Source organism: Salvelinus sp. IW2-2015, linkage group LG22, assembly GCF_002910315.2.
Source record: "Salvelinus sp. IW2-2015 linkage group LG22, ASM291031v2, whole genome shotgun sequence".
Classification (NCBI taxonomy): domain Eukaryota; kingdom Metazoa; phylum Chordata; class Actinopteri; order Salmoniformes; family Salmonidae; genus Salvelinus; species Salvelinus sp. IW2-2015.
The window spans coordinates 18,974,172-18,992,311 of NC_036862.1; the positions used below are offsets into that span (position 1 = coordinate 18,974,172).

The following is an 18,140-nucleotide window of genomic DNA, read 5'->3' on the forward strand; positions in this document are numbered from 1 at the left end:
GTCTTCTTAGCAGATCGACCCACCGTTTCGTTTCTAAACTTGTTTACCCTCGCTCTCGTGAGCTCGAAATGACAACGCTAAAGTTGAAACTGAAAGACGCACCATTGAAAAGTTGACAACACCTAGCTAGCAAGCTAAGCTACCGGTAAGTTAATGTAACTAGTGTGTCACGTGTACGCTTGACCCATCTATATAAATCAATCAAGCCATGCTATAAATTTAGCTAGCTAAATAAAGTATCTGTTTTGGCGGTGCACAACAAGGCAAATGCTGTTAACCAATTAAAATGCTTTGATGTCTCTTCCGGGGTGTCTCAAACTCGGGTAGTGCAAACTCGGTTTCTTGGGATCTCCCTACCCTAAACTTAACCCTTACCGTTTCCTTAACCATTTAAAATGTTAACTTCATTGGGAGGTAGGAGCCCAGATAGCAAGGACCCTTTCAGATCCTTCCTTTTTTTGTGTTTCCAAGCTCTGTGATCTTTCCATACTTCCTTTTTTAATTGTTTTATTGAACCTTTATTTAACTAGGCAAGTCAGTTAAGAACAAATTCTTATTTATAATGACGGCCTACCCCGGCCAAACCCTAACCCCGACGACGCTGGGCCAATTGTGCGCTACCCTATGGGACTCCTATTCACGGCCGATTGTGATACAGCCTGGAATCGAACCAGGGTCTGTAGTGACACCTCTAGCACTGAGATGCAGTGCCTTCGACTACTGCGCCACTCGAGAGCCCCTTGCTTGCTTTATTCTTTCATTCCCCCCCCAATGTCTTTCCCTGTGTTACCTTCTCCACTCGCAAAACGTCTACAGGACACTGCACTTACACGGGCTTGCATGAAAGAAACCGTTTTTTCCATCCTCTCTTTATGCACTGTAGCTGCATGTTTTTACTATGTCTGATGAGAGCTGTTGCTCTTCCCTGAGGCCTGAGGGAGAGAGAGAGAGGTCCAGACACTGACTGCCCTCCATCTGCAGACCTCATCACTCAGGGCCCTCGTCCCTCTGCCCCTCTCTATACTGCCACCTACTCTCAGGCCCTCTCATCTTTATACAATGCCTTCAGAAAGTATTCAGACCTCTTGACTTTTTCCACATTTTGTTACGTTACAGGCTGATTCTAAAATGGATTAATAAAACAACAACTCAGCAATCTACACATAATGCCCCATAATGGCAAAACGAAAACAGCTTTTTAGGCATTTTTGCAAATAAAAAACATAAATACCTTATTTACATAAGTATTCAGACCCTTTGCTATGAGACTTGAAATTCTGCTCAGGTGCATCCTGTTTCCATTGATTATCCTTGAGATGATTTTACAATGTGATTAGAGTCCACCCGTGGTAAATTAATTGATTGGACATGATTTGGAAAGGCACAAACCTGTCTATATAAGGTCCCACAGTTGACAATGCATGTCAGAACAAAAACCAAGCCATGAGGTTGAAGGAATTGTCCGTAGAGCTCAGAGACAGGATTGTGTCGAGGCAAAGATCTGGGGAATGGTACCAAAACATTTCTGCAGCATTGAAGGTCCCCAAGAACACAGTGGCCTCCATCATTCTTAAATGGAAGAAGTTTGGAACCACCAAGACTCTTCCTAGAGCTGGCCACCCGGCCAAACTGAGCAATCAGGGGAGAAGGGCCTTGGTCAGGGATGTGACCAACAACCCGATGGTCACTCTGACAGAGCTCTAGAGTTCCTCTGTGGAGATGGGAGAACTTTCCAGAAGGACAACCATCTCTGCAGGACTCCACCAATCAGGCCTTTATGGTAGAGTGGCCAGACGGAGGCAACTCCTCAGTAAAAGACCCATGACAGCCCGCTTGGAGTTTCCCAAAAGGCACCTAAAGACTCAACAAGAAACAAGATTCTCTGGTCTGATGAAACCAAGATTGAACTCTTTGGCCTGAATGCCAAGCGTCACGTCTAGAGGAAACCTGGCACCATCCTTACGGTGAAGCATGGTAGTGGCAGCAGAGACTAGGATACTAGTCAGGATCGAGGGAAAGATAAACAGAGCAAAGTACAGCAAGATCCTAGATGAAAACCTGCTCCAGAGCGCTCAGGACCTCAGACTGGGGGAATGGTTCACCTTCCAACAGGACAACGACCCTAAGCACACAGCCAAGACAATGCAGGAGTGACAAGTCTCTGAATGTCATTGAGTGGCCCAGCCAGAGTCCGGATTTGATCCCGATTGAACATCTCTGGAGAGACCTTAAAATAGCTGTGCATTCGTTAGCATTCGCAGTTGTGTGGGGATTCTAAGCCAAACTGCTATTCAGTATTTCTGTTTCCATGCATGGATAACTATGCTACTACTTTCTGCATTCAGTTTGCATTATTTTGGTAAGACAGCTGTGTGTAAGGCTGCATTCACTTAGGCTGTTTGTAATAGGTGAATTGCCCTATCTATCTTGCAGCCTATATTGAATACCAGAACAGCCTAGCTGTCCACTGTGCTGATACAGAGGCTACAGATTTCAAAAGCACTCAATGATCTCGGAGGCTCTGCATTTGAACTTTATGTTTATTGTGGTATGGCGTGATTATATATAAGTATAATTCAATATAATTCCAATGCAAGAACCCCCAACTGCCTCCTTAATAATTTTATCCTGGCGCCGGGTCTGGGCTATACCCTCGTCTATTGCCTGCACTAACCATGGAACTGTGTGATGACACAGCCAAGTATTGCGCCATCCGTCGGGTTCGAACTGTTATGGCTTGGTCTGCGCTCTGCTCGTAACGACTTAATTAACCTGCATGTCATTTTTTTTTTTTTATATTATCAATTGTTGCTAATAATCCTCAGCAACAACCACATGGCTGTGACTGCGTTTACAGAGGAAGCAAATGAAGGTAAATAAAACAATGTAATTAAATGGAATGATAATGTAGGCTATACCAATTGAAGGGAACTAAAAGTACATTTGCAGTTGAATCAATATGTGTTGTTATTAGGCCTACTGATGGTCGATACTGATAGTGGCTAATATTTAACATGATAGAAATAGGAAGCAGAAAGTTGGGTATCCTAGAATTAAGATATTCAAGAGTGACCATCCCTGTAAGTTAAAAGGCTGTACAATTTACATTTTGCATAATGGCACAGCATTTCATAAACTTTACTGTGGGAAATATGTTGATATGTTTCAGTTTGCTGCCATATGACTGTCATTTATATTTACAATTCTCTTATCCAAACAAATGACTCATTTACCTAGCTCTTATCAAGTTATAAATGACAGTGAATAGAGAATGGTGTTATTTCTAACGGAAAAAAACAAAGTACTTGGAACCGCTAGGTTCGCTAGACCTTATTCATGGTTCCCTTGCGCGTAAAGGTGGTGGAATTATGAGGGAATTAAGTAAAGGTCAGAATACAGCATATCTGTTCGACACACCTCAGCCACACCTTCATTTATTCCATCTCCACCCAAAACAAATAGCAGGTGAAAAGCTTGCTATTCTCATGCTTAAGTTTAAGGTCAGAATATGCATATAGAGAAAAGTGCATAAAAAGGGAATTATGTTCCATTTATGCGCGCTTAACTCGGGTTGGAATCGGGCCCATGGTGAACAATAGTTTATAGCCTAGGCCAATATGCACAAAGATAATAATTCTGATAATTCTGGATCTTATTTTGACAGGTTGCACATCAAAATATAAATCATGCATTCCCTGAATATGTTATATGAAATAGCTTACTTTTTGACTTATAAACTACCATCTCAGTTGTCTTACTTAGCACTGGGGGAAAAAAGTCTAGAGCCCTGCCACTAATGTAAAGTAACTGTCAGAGTTCAACAGTAAATTGGCCCACATAGTAGACTAAAGGCATAGAAATTGTAAATGACTTGGTAATAGGAAATACAATTACTTACATGACATAATTAAAAAGCCATTTTGGACTGACCATTGTAGACATTTTCAAATACATACAACTTGAAAGTTTTATGTCACCAAATTTCGACCTGAAATCTTTTGGACATCAGAGCAATGTTGAGGGAATCCTATTTGAGTCAGAAAAGGATACTCATATGATAGGTAAGATATACAAAACCTTGCAGAAAGCCTATCCAATTGACAATCTCTTAGAAAAAATGTACTATTGAAACCAAGAACTGAGATTGGTTTCAGTGTGTTGGAACCTAAATTACAGTTAACAAAAATGTACGCTTAATCCAGTATAAACTAATGTATAGAATTTATTATACAAGAGACAAAATTTTTTTTTTTTACAGTTGTGTCTTAAGTGTAAAACTAACACTTGACTCAATAATTCATGCATAGCCGCTGGAAGGAAGGGTGCCGAGGGTGCTGCAGCATCTCATGATAAATAACAATTAAAGAATACATGTTTAATGTCAAATGTAGGATTTTTTTTAAACTCACTAAATTAGTGCACTAGGCCTTTATTACTCCKGTATGAGCAGAGAAAAATACCTGTTTTTTTCTGGGGCCACTCCTTCCCGCAGCTATGCCCCCATCAGATTCTCTTTGCTCTCACTTTGTCAGGCTGGGGCAAAGTGGAAAACTCTGTAGCCCTTCTGTCAGGGAAGAGCAACAGCGCCCCCCCCCCCCCCGCTCTCGTCAATCTTATCGTGACATACTTTATGACTTTGAACTGTTTGTCTCTTATACTTCGCCGTAGAAAAGACGTGTAAACACAGAAGATTACAAAACTGTTCCAGAATTCGACCAGTTCAACTCTTTGAGGGTCGGGAATCTCGTTTTCGCTACATTTTCTTTTGTTGATTAGCCAAACATGGTTGTTGGAGGCGCATGACACAGAGCCTTCCCTTGATAGAAAAGCTTGAAATCTAGCTCAGACTGCTAAAAAGACAGACGTCAGACGTTGATCACCTCGTTCACTTGACAGGAGCTTCTCGTCTAACGTTATCGGGTAATGATTTATCAGATTAGATGGCTTTTGATTGACAAAATGTCTCAAGTTTCTGTTTGTTTTCATGATAGCTAGCTAGCTACCGACACCCCAAGGGTAAAGTACACACAACTAGCTAACTAATTGGCTTGCTTGCTATCCAAAGAGATGATTTAGATGTTATTACCTGATAACTAATAAAATACTCTCGTTACAAACCTAGCTAGCTAGTTACAGTAATGGTATTGCTTGCCTTTGACTGCCAGCCACCTTATGCAAAGTTAATGTGAAGAGCTATGCTAGCTAAATAGTTGAGATTCTCAACTGTTGCTTCCTTAATTTAGCTATTTAGCTAGCTATTGGTAATTCATTCGTATCATTTAACCTTTGATAGTTAGATTGCTACTTGTGGTGTTAACAGATCCTTGTAGAGATATCTCATCAGATGGATGTATTTTCTTGTCTTCTTTGCAGGCATGGAGGAAGCCAATCAAGATGCCTTTGACAGAGCGAGGCTGCAGGTGATCAAAGATGGCTATGAGAAGGCCTTTGAGTGCATCAACAGAGGCCTGACAGAGGATGAAGCTGGCCACAAGGCCCAGGCCCTGGCCCAGTACACACAGGGTCGCCAGCACCTCCTCAGGGCCATCAGCGTGCCCTCACAGGGGGACGAGTGTTTTGGCAGCTCCTGGGAGTCAGCCCGCCAGATGCAGCACAAGATGCAGGAGACTCTGAACAACATCACCACTCGATTGGCGGCCCTAGAGACCAGCCCAGACCCTGAGTTCCCACCACCTCTAGATGCCTCTATTGGAGTCCCAGGGACAGCCTCTAACTCAAACCTCTACCCCAAACTGGAGAAGGAGAAACCAGAGCGGCCTTCTCCACCCAAGCTGCTGATGACTAACCGCCAGGGTGGAGCTGTGGGCGGCAGTGTGTTTCCCTCCTTGCCTCTTTCTCCCACTAGACAGTCTGTGGTGCCTGGCGAGCTGCCCCCAGCCTACTCTTCCCAGGCGGCTGACGGCCACCTGACTATCTCTTATGGGACAGAGTCTGGAGAAATGTCGCTGATGGGAGAGGAGTTCTACAGCCACATGTCCCCCTCTCACCCCTCTCCTCAGAGCCTGGGGGAGGATGGAGAGGAACTCTTCTTCCTGCCTCACGGGGTGCAGATATTCTTTGTCACACCTGACGGCCAGGTCAGCGCTCCCTCCTACCCAGGGTACCTGCGGATGGTCAAGTTCACCAGCCAGCAGTCAGAGAGTGTGCCCAACCGGCCCCCAGCCTTCCTGCAGGTAAGAGGGATGTGGGGGGATGGGGTGATGAATTCTAGTCACTGTCTACTGTGGGTGTTGCCATTTACAGTGCCCTTAATATAGCGTCAACACTTATTGTATCTCAGCATTTCAGTGTATGATGAAATCACAGGGTTCTTGGTATCTGTTTCTTTGATCTCTCTCTGTATCCGTTGTGCACTTTAACACGATTTCATCATCAGTGATTTGCTCTGCCTCTGCTCATAAACTCCCTGTCATACAGAGGTGTTTGTGTGTGTGTGGTTGGTGTTTAGAATAGGGTTGGGCTCGTGTATATGTGGGATAGGCTATCTAATGATCTGTGTCCTACATCATGTGATTAGTGACTCAGTGGCCCTAATCCCAGGCAGGAGTTCTCTATGATGTCATGATGGGAAACCCCAGTGGCCACTTTGTCAGGTTTACAGATACCTGTGTCACAACTACTTACAGCAAAGAGACAGACAGGGTGTTGAATCTTCCCTGTGTTTTCCTGTATGTAGGAATGTAGGCCTAGTTGAGACAGCTTATAGGTGGACGGTTTCCCTCTTTGGTTTCCCCGTCCCTGTGGTGTCATGACAAGATAACCTCTGGCTCTATGCTGCTGCTGTCTGTCTGCCACATGGACAGAATATTACACCAGCACCGCTAGTCTTTGAACAGAGCCGGAGATAGATAACACAATCACACACACACACACACCCCACGCTGTGTGTCTGCAGTGAGTAGGACAGTGGAGAAGGTTGTCCCCTCCTCAGTAATACTGTCCCCATGCTTTCCACACCTCAGCACTGGACCGACTCAGACTAAAGGACTAATGTGACTGAATGGCCCGTTGATGCACTGTAGAATTAAATGACAGAACGTTTATGTCAGACCGTAGTATTTAGCACACATGCACCTGAAGTGTGTAAACATGTACTGAGACTGGTGATAAGATAAGGAAATGGAAATAATACAACTCTTATTAATGTTTCACCAAGGCCTGAATGTAATCAACAGCTGTATGGCTATGTGGGACTGTCAGAGATAGTAACAGCCCACTTGATGTGTTTGTCTTCACAGTGAGTTAACAGTACTGTACCATGGAGTTGGGGTGGGTTGGGGTCGACTTGTCATTGTGGAATATCCCAGTAAGCCTGGTCTGGGGGGGTTAGGTTAGTCATTCTGTATAAACTCCCTGTACTGTCTTGTGTGATTGGCTGTACTGTTGATGTATTCCAGGTGTGTGATTGGCTGTACCCTCTGATGGCCACTGACTCCCCCGTCCTGCTGTGTAACACAGGGGTGTTCATGTTCCCAGACATGATGGCGTCCGCCCCGGGGTCCTACGTGGGCGTTGTGCTGTCCTCTGAACTGCCTATAGAAGACAGACAGCTGTTCCAGGACCTGCTGTCCCAGATGACAGACCTCAGGGTGCAGGTGAGCAGCGGCTGTGTCTCAAATGGTGCTCTATTTCCTATATAGTGCACTACATTTGACCATGGCCCATAGGGTCCTGCTCTCTGACTGGCCCATATGAAGGTGTCTGGTGGTCCAAGTAATAGAATAATAGTAATAGAATTATAAATGTGTCTCTCTGCCTGATGCATTTTTGCTGATTTCAGGTGTATTTGAGTCATTGTCACACCACACCATGACAAGTGTCCTTTTGCAGAAGGTTATGGACCCTGGATGGAAAGAATGACAGGGTTGCCTACATCCATTCTAAATCAGCAGTTCAGAAACAGCGACAGTTTGACGTCATTCCCAAGCGTTGTTCTGTGTTTTCTTATTTCCCAGCCAATGATCCCAGTGGAATGTAAGATTCAAATTAGGGATTTATCCCAAAATGGAATCCGATTTTCTGCATAGTGCCCTACCTTTGAACAGAGCCTGGTCAAAATAGTGGACAGCATACGGAATAGTGTTCCATTTCGGACAGTCTAGATTTAATGCAGTAGTAGATTTAACATGAGCTATTCTGCTCTCTCTAGCCTCAGTAACGATTCAGTCTCATTGGTCAATATTTGATTGGTCCATATTTCTGATGTTACTAATCACCAGAAAATGACTGCTTGCTGCTATAAGGCGCTCTACTTCATCTGTGGGTCTTGGGCCTTCTCAACGTCTAGGGCAGATACTGAGGGTATAGGGCAGACACTGTGGGTCGAGGGAAGAAATTTTGATGCGTCCCAAATGGAACCCTATTCCCTACATAGTATACTACTTTTAACCAGAGCTCTATGGGACCTGGTCCCAAGTAGTGCACGATGTAGGAAATTGGGTGCCATTTGGGATACATACACTAAAGGCTCTACTGCACTGCTTGCTCCCTGAATACGCCTGGCCTCAGCAGTTAGGGAATTTAGAACGTCAGGCAGATGAAGAGCATTAATGTGTGCTAATGCTCTTATCTGGCTAGAACACAACACCGCCTCAGTAGTCACTACAGTAATGGAGTCAGACGGGGGTTCTGTCTCCGAGCAACAGTATTCAGCCAGGTTTTAACTGAGGGCATGTTGTTGATAAACTACCTCTCACATGGACAGCTGCTTCTGGGATGGAATGCAATAAACAAGTAGGCTTTTCATGATCACATATGGAATATATGTACATTTAGGAGGTTGTGTCTTGTTGAGAATAGCAATGATGGTGTTAGAACAATGCCCCTCTGTCTGTTTTCCTCAAGCAAGGAGACTTCTGAAATGTGTCTGGTGACCATTTCTTTGTTTAGAGAAGAATGAGACGTTGTGATCAGGATGGGGATAGAGGGAGAAGAGGCACCCTAGGGTAGCAGGAGGCTACTGCTAGGAGGTTATTATGATGTGACTAGGAGAGTTAGGGTAAGGCACTTGAAGTTACCAGGAGGTTACCAGGAGGTTACCATGAGGCAGGGTCTGCTAGGCTCCAGCTAGGCTATCCAGTCTTGTATTCGTTGTAAGAGGACCATGACAACGAAGCATAGTTAATCAAACTTCAATGTTCTTCTGCCAATGCTGTACATGTACACCACCAGGTGTCATAAAACCGCTGTTTCAAAGCACCATATTAATACATGTCCTGCTGCTGCAGGCTCCAAATGAGGCAGCAGACAGCATCAACCTGAGCCAGAAGGTGTCCATCGCTCCCCTCGAGGAAGAGGAGGCCCCAGCAGCAGAGGAGGAGGAGGATGAGAAGAACCTGCCAGAGTGGAGCGAGAAAGTGGCCAGCGGCATCCTCACAGGTCAGACCCAGGGCCCTAACCCCAACAACGCTAACCTTAACCAATGGCATCCTAACCCGAGGCTGTAGGGGTTAAGGTTAGGGAATGTATGCTGTGTTTCACTCACACCTACTGTGTTTTTTCCATCCAGGGGCATCGTGGCTGAGCTGGGGCCTGGTGAAGGGGGCTGAGTTCACTGGCATAGCCATCCAGAAGGGGGCGTCCAAACTGCGGGAGCACATCACCCCCGAGGACAAGCCAGCCCACGTCAGCCCCTCTGTCTCCAAGGGATTGCATGTAGCCAAACAGGCCACCGGGGGCGCTGTCCGCGTCAGCCAGTTCCTTGGTGAGAAGCAGCTGAGTGTCTGATTAGTTCTGGTGTTGGAAGGAGTTGACTGTCTGATTAGTTCTGGTGTTGGAAGGAGTTGACTGTCTGATTAGTTCTGGTGTTGGAAGATGCTAACTGTGTAATTGGTTCTGGTGTTGGAAGGAGTTGACTGTCTGATTGGTTGTGGTGTTGGAAGGAGTTGACTGTGGATGGGTGTGTTAGTAGTGGATGATTTGTATGGTGGTGTGTGTTGTGTTATGACGGATGTGTGTTGTGTTATGACTGGTTGTGTTATGATGGGATTTGTTTTGTGCTATGATGGGGTGTGTGTGTAGTGGACTGTGTGTGTGTGTGGTGGTGTGTATTATGTTATGACGGGGTGCGTGTTGTGTTATGACGGGGTGTGTTTGTAGTGGACGGTGTGTGTATGGTGGCAGGGTGTGTGGGTAGAGAGATAGCTCCCCACGTGAAGAAACATGGAGGCAAGTTGGTTCCGGAGTCCATGAAGAAAGACAAAGATGGACGATCCAACATTGATGGAGCCATGGTGGTGGCTGCTAGCGGAGTTCAAGGTACACGTGGTCACTGTTGTGGTTGTTATAGTCACTAGACTAGTGATTGTATAGGACAAGACAGAACAACACGAACGTTGGCCGTGCGCAGATCACCTGCTGGGTGTCAACGAACAGTGGAGATTCAGGGGGAATGAATAGATAATGGCGGCCGATGTTTTATGGCCAGAGGCTATAGGACGGCCATCCGCTCCTCATGGCCGTCGTTCGTATCGGTCTGTCTTGTTCTTAAGGATGGTTCACATGGATGATGTGCCCCCTATTCTACCAAGTGTCTAGTCATTGTTGTGGTTCCTGTCATTCTACCTGAAGGCTTCGCTACCATGTGGACTGGCTTGGAAGTAGCAGCAAAGAACATCACCGTCTCCGTTGCCTCAGAAACCGTCAACACTGTCAAGCATAAGTAMGTTTTTCTCTGTACATTTCAACCAACATGTGTTGTCTGTGCTCTTCTCATTCAACATGGCTACGTCTCAAATGGCACTCGATGAGCCTATGGGTCCTGGTCAAAAGTAGTGCACTAAATAGGGAATGGGGTGCCATTTGAGACGCASCCATGTCAAAATAAGTAAAGATGTTGTATTGTCACATACACCGGATAGGTGAAGTGAAATGTGTTATTTTAAAAGGTCAGACATAGTAGTGCGGCGCTCATGGAGTAAATTAGGGTTAAATGCCTTGTTCAAGGGCACATGGACAGATTTTTCACCTTGTCTGCTTGGGTAATCGAACCAGGGACCTTTCGGTTACTGGCCCAACGCTCTAACCGCTAGGCTACCAGCCGAATGTGTTCTGTGCTCAGCTCATTCACCATGTCTGATTGGCAGTACTACTTGCTTGACTTTACATTTGCTCCTGTCCACCCAGCTCGGATGTGTATGTCTGTTCTTTTGTTTTGCTAGACCAGGTTTTGCTAAACCAGGTTTAGACAAGACAAGCAAGCACTTACAGTACATTTCCCTCTTCCACTTATTTTTCAGATTTAGGGGTCTACAAAACATCTTAGACCCTCCTAATGACAAGAAGACATGTATTTAAAGCCAGCCTTKAATGAACCCTCCTTAATAACGAGAAGCATGGTCAAGGCTTAGCCTCTATTTCTAAGTGGTCTGAATGTAAAGCTGCTAGATTCACCTCTACTCTCTAAACAGGCTACTCKTCTATCCTACTCRGCTATGCACCCGTAATTCAACATGTGGCTGACACTGATTCCTCTGGTTTCTAACTAACCAACTCTTTTTCCTGACTTCATTGAAAACAATATAACTATTCCTAATACATAATCATAGTATGAATTGATGCACTTATTGAATTGATGTGTATTATCTGTAGAAATAAGTGCAGTCACCAGCCCCACAATATAATCAGTTGTATATTTATGAATAGTCAGACAACTTGAATAATTCTGTTGAATTCATGCTCTGCATSGGTGGTGGCTTTAATCCTAGTTGCATGTTGTTGCTGTCCTTGCTGTTCCCTGTAATTGCCCTCCAGCCCTCCCCCTCTCAACAGTTGGTTGTGTGTGATTATAAGGTATGGGGCGGCAGCCGGCCAGGCCACAGACCATGCTGTGAACTCAGCCATTAACATGGGCGTCACCGCCTTCAACATTGACAACCTGGGCATTAAAGCTGCGGTGAAGAAGACTGGCAAACAGACGGCCGTGGCCATCCTGGAGGACTACCAGCTACGGGACCCTAATACTAACCAGAAACAAGTAGAGAAACGGGACAAATAGGCTCCATCCGGGAACAAGTCTACGTCCCAAGTGGCACCCTATTCCATATTGTCACTACTTTTGACCAGACAAAATAGAGAATAGGGTGCAATTTGGGACAGTCAACCCCTAACCCCATGACACTTACCATAGCCCTTACCCACAGAGCACTGGTGTAGATATAAGAGGACTGGATAGGTGTGAGCAAAATGTCAACTTCTACCTGCCTAGTCTGTCATAGGGAAAGGCTGAGGTACTACCATATTGATTAAACATATCCTATTCTTTCAGATCTACCCAAGTGCCTAGAGAGTAGAGGATAGGTTTGCTTCCAAAATGGCACCCTATTCCCGATTTATAGTGCACTACAAAGGGAATTGGGTGCCATTTGGGACGCGCCCCATGTCCTCTTCCTCTTTCCTTTTGAGCTTTAATTAAAACATGATTTGTATTCTTCTATAAAGAAACCTATCTATACATAAATGCTTTAGTTGACTAATAGCCYCTAGAAATGTTACTAGGGTTTGATACAACTGTTAAGCACTTTAATCTTCATAATGAATGGTATAATGACATTATAATAATGTCAAATATTATAATAACTAAGATGGACGTTGTATGTAGGTAGGCTGATGTATAATCGCTAAGTTATTTGTGTTCAATGTTGGTGAGAAGAGGACACCGGAATTTAAAAAGTCACGTAGGTGATATAAATATAAACTGAAAGCAGGATTCTTGTTTAAATTTCAGATGGAACTGTTTGTTTCAAGACTACTGCTGTTGACCTATTGTAGTAATTCTGTAGTAACAGTAGTATTACTGCAGTAGTACTGTAGTAACACTGTCCACAGTTCAATGTATCTGGAAGTAAAGGTGTAACTGAGGTAGAGTTGCACAATTCTGCACAAAAACTGTCCCAAAATCCCCAGGTTTTCCAGAAATTCTGGTTGGAGGAATCTGGATGTTCTGCTTATCCCCACCTAGTCTTTTTCCCCACCCGTAACCCGAGGTCAGCATTGGGTTCTGGGTTTCAAGATTAATTCACWCCTGATTCCTGGAAGTKCCAACCAGGATTTCTGKAAAACCTGGGAATTTTGCAAAAGTTGCTAGAAATGTGCAACCCTTATCTGAAAGTCAAGGTGTATGGTGGGGAAGAAACCCAGCAGCATGCTGACTATGTGCTATAAGAATACATGTTTGGGTTCATTTAATCAATGAAATAATGTTAATGTGTGAAACAAGACGAAACCACAGCAAGCACAGGAATAGTTAAATAGCTGTTGAGGGTACTATATAAGATGGAACAAGGGTCTCTAAGGTATACTCTTGTCATGACTTTGTAATGCAGAGGAAAGAGTCAATCCAAATGTAGAAGCAGTGGAGGTTTGAACTGGTTTTAGAATGGTCCATGGTTTGCTTAGTATGCCTTAATAASCAGTTACTACAGGCTGTATGCTACTGTAACCATAGGCCAATACAGCCACCTTACAGTAGCGTGGGCTTGCTATCTGTATCGTCCTGTGGTCCATTTCATTATCTTTGAGAAGCTATAACCTATCCTTTCAACTTGGTATCTGATTATTACTTTTTAAAGCTGTGATATTAATTTTCTATGAAAGGACAAACTTTTTTTTTTTTTTCATGTGATGTAAAGATAATTATATTCAATGCCATTAACATTTGGACAATTGTTTTTAACTATGACATCTGAAAGAAATAATTATGGAAAAATTACAGATATAAATAYATTAACAGTTTCAGCACAATTTGAGTGTGTGTTTATGATTAGTGTYGCCGTATATGTGTTATGTTGTCAACATACTGTATTTAACTTGTAATGCTGTCTACCATTCATTATTTACCTTGGGCTAATGTTTATTCAATGTGAATTGTCTTTAGTAATATATCTGTGTAAAGTGAAGGCAGACTGTCTTTTTGTGTGAACTTGAAATCTCATGCAGACATTAAATACACATCAGCATTCTCACAAAGTGGTTGTGATTTTCCAAATAATGACTCTGTGCTTCTGTGGCCCTATGTGAACAAATAGTCACATGGCCTGATGATTAACCAAATATCTGATATGTAATAAAAAGCTATAGAAGAATGTGTTGTATATCATCGGTTTGGATAGAGCATGTCATCTGTCTGTCTGGGCATTTCTACTTCATAATAGACCTGACTTAGTCTGGGTACCAGTCTCTATAACAATCATCTCCTACTCTCTGTCTTGACAAATGACACGGAATGCAAGGAGTGGCATGTAATAGCTGAACAGACTGGCAACCAGGCCGGACTCGGCTATCGCATTAGATTAAATATGGGCCAAAGGTATTTGGCTTAAGCATAATATATCATTCAGAAATGCATTTGTGTTTACCTAGCATAAAGGAGAATTTTCATGCAGATGCCACTCAAATTACCTGGAAATCAAGTTAGTGAAATAGGATAATTTTCAAGCATTTTGCAGCACGTTTTCCAAGTGATTTATCCTGAATGCAAWGGAGCTCATTCACATTTGAATTAGTTGAATCACATTCAATCAAAATGTACTTTTTATTATTTATGCATAATGGTGATGATTAGGCTACTATTATTATTATTAGGCTGTATTACTCCTCAATCACATAATGTCATATCACTGTATTAGAATTGTTTGAGGTTCAAGCCCTACCTCTACATTATGTTCACGATTTACATATTTGAGTTGCGTGTTTTATAAATTTGTAATCAAGACAGAGATGGCTAGCTACAGTGAGTTGGAGCGCTGAAAGGTACCCTGTATCTTTCAGGTTCTTGATAAAGAGCAGAGTGAATTTCCTTCTGCTCAAAATTAAACTATAGGCTACACGTCACACACCAGTGGTCCACCACTTATGACTGAAAAGGTTGAGAGGGTCCATAGATGCTATAATCTCATATTTGAGTTTAACACCGAATCAAACAAGTCAAAATTCATTCTTGGAATGAGACTGCGTTGGATATTATTTTTGTTCACAGAATTTAAAGGCCCAGTGCAGTCAAAAACTGGATTTTTCCTTTGTTTTATATATATCTCCACAGGGTTGGAATAATAATGTGAAATTGTGAAAATTATTACAATAATGCCCTTTTATTGTAAGAGCTGTTTGAAAAGACTACCTGAAATTTCAGCCTGTTTTGGTGGGATGGAGTTTCGGCCTGCCTGGCAGGCATCCTTTTTATCCATACCAACCTTGGCGCAAAACTACGCCCACGAGTAACCTATATACCCAGCCATTACAGAAAGACGAAGAGAGAGGCCCAACTCGGTTAAAAATCTCTGTCAGCTCTCTGTTTTGAGACATCTTAATCCATGTCTTGAGACATCTTAAGGCTTATAAATGAAGACGTCTTGAGATGATGACTCKTTTAAGACAGTCTATGAACACCTCTTTGAAATACAATGTCTTAAAACGTCTCGAGACATTTGATCATTTATTGTTGTTTTCATGTTTTATTAGTTATTAATCCTTAAGAGTCTAGTGACCCACCCGTGCGTCAATCAAATTAACATAATACAAAAATCMCATTCAAAATCTGTCAGTTTAAACTAAATATATCTGCAAAATTGAATGGGCTGCGTCTCAATCCCCACATTCGCCTATGTCGGCCTTCCGCATCTGCGGTGGAAGGTGACCRAGCTACAGGTGTGTTTGTCAGACCATGAGACATCCCGAAAATTGGTCTTCTCACGAAACCATCTGTACCGTCCGAACAGTTTGGCCTACAAAAAGTTTGGCCTGTGACCACTCTATTGAAAGATGAGACTCTTAGGAACACGAGGATGTTCTCTGTTTTGCTCTACGTCCCCCACAAGTGACATGGGACTCGTCTGAAGGTAACCCATACAAATKAATTGAAGTATGGAGGTGGTTTTGTGCCAACAAAAATAAGGGATTAAATATGGGTCTCCCAAAAATATATATATATAGTATATTTCCTAAGCTTTCTTATATCTCCTAGATATAGGACTGACACGTCAAAACCGTATTCCTCCAGCGTTAGATAACATTTCAGCTCTCTGTCTCCATACACCATTACCCCCTGAGTTAGACATTACATCTCTCTGTCTCGCTACAATACTCCCTGATTAGACTTACAGGCTTTCTTGTCGGCCTACTCACTACACCCTGAGTTAGAATTACATTCTCTGTTCCTACCACATACTACTGAGTTAGACAACTTACATCTCTCTGTCTCCTACACATACCCCTGAGTTAGACATTACAGCTTCTCTGTCTCCTACATCACTACCCCTGGTTAGACATTACATATCTCTGTCTCCCTACCATTACCTACTGAGTTAGACAACATTACATCTCTCTGTCTCCTACACTTACCTATGAGTTTAGACACATTACAGCTCTCTGTCTCCCTACACCACTTACCTACTGAGTTGACATTACAGCTTCTGTCCCCTAACACTACCCGAGTTAGACCATTACAGCTCTCTGTCTCCCTAACCATTATACTGAGTTAGACAACATTACAGCTCTCTGTCTCCTACACTCCATACCTACTGAGTTAGACAACATTACAGTCTCTCTGTCTCCCTACACCATTACCTCGGAGTTAGCTTAAGCTTCTGTTCCCTACACTTTACTACTGAAGCTCTCTGCAAACCAGTCCTGAGTTAGAAACTATTAGCTCTCTGTCTCCCTACACCACTACCTCCTGAGTTAGACAATATTACAGCTCTCTGTCTCCCTACACCATTACCTACTGAGTTAGACAACATTACATCTCTCTCTCTCCCTACACCATTACCTACTGAGAGCTCTCCCTACACCACTACCTCCAGAGTTAGACATTACATCTCTCTGTCTCCCTACACCATTACCTACTGAGTGAGACAACATTACAGCTCTCTGTCTCTCTACACCATTACATCCTGAGTTAGACAACATTACAGCTCTCTGTCTCCCTACACAACTACCCCCCGGGTTGGACAACATTACAGCTCTCTGTCTCCCTAAACCAGTCCTGAGTTAGACAACCATCAGGTCACCACTGTATTTTTCATCTGTCTGCCCAATCATCAATAATTGTACATAACCTGAGGGTGTTGTTAATGATCTGACAATCAGCTCTGTCAATTCTCTCTCTCAATAAATATATATATACTGTGGAACTACTCATGGCTGCAAACTACATGAAAACTCCATGGATGCAAACTAGCTACTGAACCTCATTTTTTTTTTAACATACATAGTGCCGTCAATTTGAATAATTTAATATCACTTAGTAGAACCAAATGAGTATAGGAACACGTTTTCAGATTTCCATAAAATTTTTTAAATCATAATCTGAATGACAGATTTGAAGATCCGCATTTACTGGCCTCTGCGGTCGAGTTATTGGTTGCTTTTTTATATATAAATTATAAAGCTTGTAGGACCTCTCTTCAGGCATATGGCAATAATTAAAGATTGTATCTCACAAAAGAGGTAGTTAAAGGCCCTCATTATACAAAATAGTAGCCCCTATTTTTTATTTTATCAGAATAAAAATTATGTTTATTTGGTAGTTTTCACCCCTTTAGTTTTTAGAAAATCATTTTGCATCAGTTGTAGAAGTCAGGAAGTTTACACAAAATTTAGGCTATATTGTGAGGCTCTAAAAACTCACTTTCAATATCAAACACACACACATATCCAACACATTATACTTGATAAATAAATACTTATGTAGTTTGTGTCAGTTCTCGGCCTAGCCCGCTGATGAAGACATCTCAACTATGAGATGCAATGACACAGGTTAATGGGTTTTCTGGTAACATTGTTTGATTATTTTTACACTTCTAATTCACAATCGTATCGGTAAACCTTTTTTATTTCAGTGGGTTCTAAGAAATTATAAATACAACTAAGCTTCGCACCAATAGGTGCACACTTAAACCAGCTTAGGACACAAATTAACAAACAGAATTGACCCCTAATGATGTCGAGTAGATCTTTTACGAGCCTCTATCTGGGAGTATGCTTCACCCAAATAGAACTTATTATATCATCAAAATAATGACAGTTCATTGGGGTGTATAAACCACAGGAGGGTGTGGATTTTGTTATTTTTTCATAGGCCCTACCCCTTTCTTGAGAACTGCAGATCCTACAACGTCTTGGGG

The 18,140-nt window shown here is 42.8% G+C and overlaps 1 protein-coding gene across 3 annotated transcripts; it reads left to right on the forward strand.

Annotated features, from left to right (window-relative positions):
* Positions 1 to 56: 56 nt before the first annotated feature.
* On the forward strand, positions 57 to 14,102 carry LOC111982779 (spartin). 3 transcript variants are annotated; one of them, XM_024014370.2, is made up of 8 exons: positions 57 to 145; positions 5,374 to 6,194; positions 7,419 to 7,616; positions 9,249 to 9,399; positions 9,530 to 9,724; positions 10,120 to 10,278; positions 10,591 to 10,681; positions 11,812 to 14,102. In XM_024014370.2, the coding sequence occupies exons 2-8, from the start codon at positions 5,376 to 5,378 to the stop codon at positions 12,014 to 12,016; spliced, it is 1,818 nt and encodes a 605-aa protein (XP_023870138.1). In that variant the 5' UTR covers positions 57 to 145; positions 5,374 to 5,375; the 3' UTR covers positions 12,017 to 14,102. The 3 variants fall into 3 exon arrangements, with proteins under 3 accessions (XP_023870138.1, XP_023870137.1, XP_023870139.1); XM_024014369.2 differs by lacking the exon at positions 57 to 145 and adding an exon at positions 4,542 to 4,920; XM_024014371.2 differs by lacking the exon at positions 57 to 145 and adding an exon at positions 4,542 to 4,920 and having other exon boundaries at positions 11,259 to 11,986.
* The last annotated feature ends 4,038 nt before the right edge of the window (positions 14,103 to 18,140 follow it).